The sequence below is a fragment of the Loa loa genome, assembly GCF_000183805.2.
Source record: "Loa loa unplaced genomic scaffold supercont3.1066, whole genome shotgun sequence".
NCBI classification, from domain to species: domain Eukaryota; kingdom Metazoa; phylum Nematoda; class Chromadorea; order Rhabditida; family Onchocercidae; genus Loa; species Loa loa.
Window position 1 is genome coordinate 885 of NW_018109246.1, and position 3,229 is coordinate 4,113.

The window sequence follows — 3,229 nt, forward strand, 5'->3', positions numbered from 1 at the left end:
TCACTATCCCATCCACTATTGTCCTCCATGAAACAAAAAAAAAAAATAGAAAACCAAAGAACCGGCTTCGTCCCATTATTCCACACCAATCTCTCATTATAGATCGAGATATATACTTTCTTTTGATATTCAACTTCCTGTTTAGCTTCTTGCGCAATCTGTTGAAAATTCGTCATTTCAGCTTGTAATGTCATACATCGCGCTTTCTCCTCCATCAAATTATCTTGAAAAAAAAAAAAAAAACAGGCAAAACTCAGCCAGCTTGTAATAGAGAAATACGTTAAGTAATCTGCGTGAACAGGAGAAAGCTGATGTTGGAGTGAGAGGAGATTGATGAAGTTGAAATAGCGATGGCTGCATACAGAATATCTTTTCTTTGCCGGTAAGGGTAGAAGTGTTGCTATTACTGCGCATCTGAAATACAAATAAAGATTGGTCGGGGAAAAATAAGGTAGTATTTAAGACAATTTCTTTGAAACAATTTTTAAAAAGAGTGATTCACCTACCAGCAATATAATAGCATTCCGCTTCATCGTTTCTACCCATCAATTCGAGCCTTCTCCACTTTGCAGCGTTTTACCTCATTACGGCTTTCGTGGCCTTGGGAAACATTTCGAAGAATGAAGTTCCATTGCACCTGGGATTTCTTCATCGGAGTGGATATGCGGCATGTTGACGAAATGACCGCATTTTTGGCAAAAGCTTGAAAAGCTATATTATATTAGATGTTTCGGGTAAACTTGCCTTTCAAAAAAAGAAAATTTCATCATAAAACTGCACTTTATCTAAGCAACAGCATTACTTTCCAAAGTTAAACTCACCGTTCTGCCGATGCAGTTTGGCGGCATGAATATCGCCATCCCTTTAGGGTCCCAAATTCTTTAGGACACATGTCACATTCTGAAAAAACAACATTTACGTTTCCAAATTCATGCAAATCATCTACATAGAATTTCATTATAGTAATGCGGAAAGTTTGAACTTACCAATTATTATAGATCCGTTAGTATTTCTAATTACTGTGTACGGGTCAATCGGTGGTACAACCAGCAGCTGTTGGTATTGTGCCAGTAAACCTTCCACCACCGACACATGGAAGGCTTCCGGAACTGCTGGTATTGTCTCGTGACCTTTTTCCGTTACTATTGGGACTCATATGGTCCGAGAACGCCTGAAAGACATTTTTAACATTTATAACTAGAGTAATATCATTCTCTCAACGCTTTCCAACTACTCGTTATGAGCTTAATTTTTCATCCTACATGCTCATTTACCATTCAAAAACAGAATAAAAAAAAAAAAAACTTCCAACAATCTGATCGTATTGTGGGATAATCAAAAATGAATCGAAATATATGAATTTTGATGAGAAATGATAAATCATTAGTATTATTTGAAGCCATAAACTTGTCAAATTTATTCGTGCACTTTTCCTTCCCTGCATAATAAGAAATGAAACCTACAGTACGATTTCGTTTCCACTTCCATGCGTTCTTGGGATACTCGCGGACGCCCTCGGTATCACATCGGTACTTTCCTCATTGTGCTCATGTGACATTTGTCGCCACTCCGCCAACTCTCTCCCCTCTTCTTCATCGTGAACCAGTGCCGGTACTGGTTCTACCAATTCCTAGGTCTTCATGTTCTTCTTCTTCGAGGGAGTGGTGCACGGGCCACTCTTCAATCTCACGTGGCGCTTCATTTCACACTCGTGCTCTAGGAGCTCACGTAATAATTCCAACTGCTCCCGAGTTGGCGGAGGACTTGGGCGGCGAAACAAGTCCGCCACTAGGACCTCAATCCATTCATCTCCATGAGCCTGATGCTCACTTCTCTGCAATCTCGCTGTTACACTGCTAATCTGAAAACGAGTAACGGTTAGAGAACTAATGAAAACAGTTTAAATTTTTTTAGTCTTTATATTGAATATGCACTTTAACAGCATCATTGCACATCATAGACAAAGAGAATGTTTTCTCTTGTCTTGGTCTTTTTACACTCTTCTTGCATCAGTGCTGGTGACAATAATAGTAGCAGCAAAAGTCAGCAATTAATTAGACAATGGAAATTATGCATACCAAGAATAAATTTCAGGTTTAAAATAAACAGATGTGTCGGATTTCGTAAATGTTCTTCCAAAACGTGGAAGTAAAGCGGCTTCTCCTCATGCAGGAAATTTCTCAAATCTGCCAAATTTGGCAGACTTGGGCCAATTGGGCAAACATTTGCGACTTCCAATTGGATTTGCTAAAAAAATAGGGATTTTCAATTGTGCAACAATTTGTACTTTGCAAAAATTCAAAAGATTGCTAAATGTTAAAATTCTATACGTATAAAACAACTAAAGCACAATAAAACACTGATAGTATCACTGTTATAGTTCAACCGCTTTAGTAAGTCAGAGCAAACCACCCGATACTAAAAAAACTCCTCTAAAATCTTCAACAACTTTCTCCATTACCATTATTACGTGCAGCTAGCTGTCTCAGTGAAAGGATAATATGTCCAAAACTGATATTCTATTTTGCTCAAAAACGTTTCCCCTAATCCTTTATATGTATGTAAAACAAATAAGGTGCACCTTTTTCTTTTATCCAACCGTCTGAGGGTAGAATAATACGTGCATCTCTATTCTGTTTTGCTCTCTGATAGTCCATTTGATCCCACTGTATTAAGAAAAGAGAAAAAGTGCGATTAATGCAACATATAATTATATTTTGTATGAGTAATGGTTTTATGGTTATTACATAAAATTTTGAATTAACCAATTCATAAACACAATTAGGATGAGCAACAACAATCTTTCACTTATTGCTCATCTTATTTGTGTTTATAAATTGATTGATTAAAAATTTGTTCAAATTTTTTAACAAATTTGACAGTGTGAAGAATTCAAAATTCCCGTTTATTAGTGATTATCGATCGTACTTAAATGATTCTCGATCACTGCCCATTCTATGAAATGTGTGAAAGAAAAACAACTGACAAGATAGGATTTCTTTAGTTTGATGTCGGATCATTCCAGCCATTCTTAATATGAAAACCGAATCCTGTCCAGAGACTTATCTTTCTTCAATCTGGAAATGAATATTGAAAATTTATTACCGAATCTATGCAATACGGTGCTTCTTTTGTTGAATGGATGAATTGGTGTAACTGGTTTTAACAAACATTGGATTATGTATATGTATCAGAATTTAAACAGGTTGGAATTTTGATACCAATAATT

General features: G+C 36.4%; 1 protein-coding gene across 1 annotated transcript; it reads right to left on the reverse strand.

Annotated features, from left to right (window-relative positions):
- Positions 1-584: 584 nt before the first annotated feature.
- Positions 585-1,861, reverse strand: LOAG_19049 (hypothetical protein; the record flags this gene model as incomplete). The annotated part of the gene is made up of 5 exons (XM_020451705.1): positions 585-702; positions 822-900; positions 987-1,142; positions 1,504-1,630; positions 1,691-1,861. Coding segments are annotated over 5 exons (651 nt in total), but the record flags the coding sequence as incomplete, so codon positions are not given.
- Positions 1,862-3,229: the final 1,368 nt, after the last annotated feature.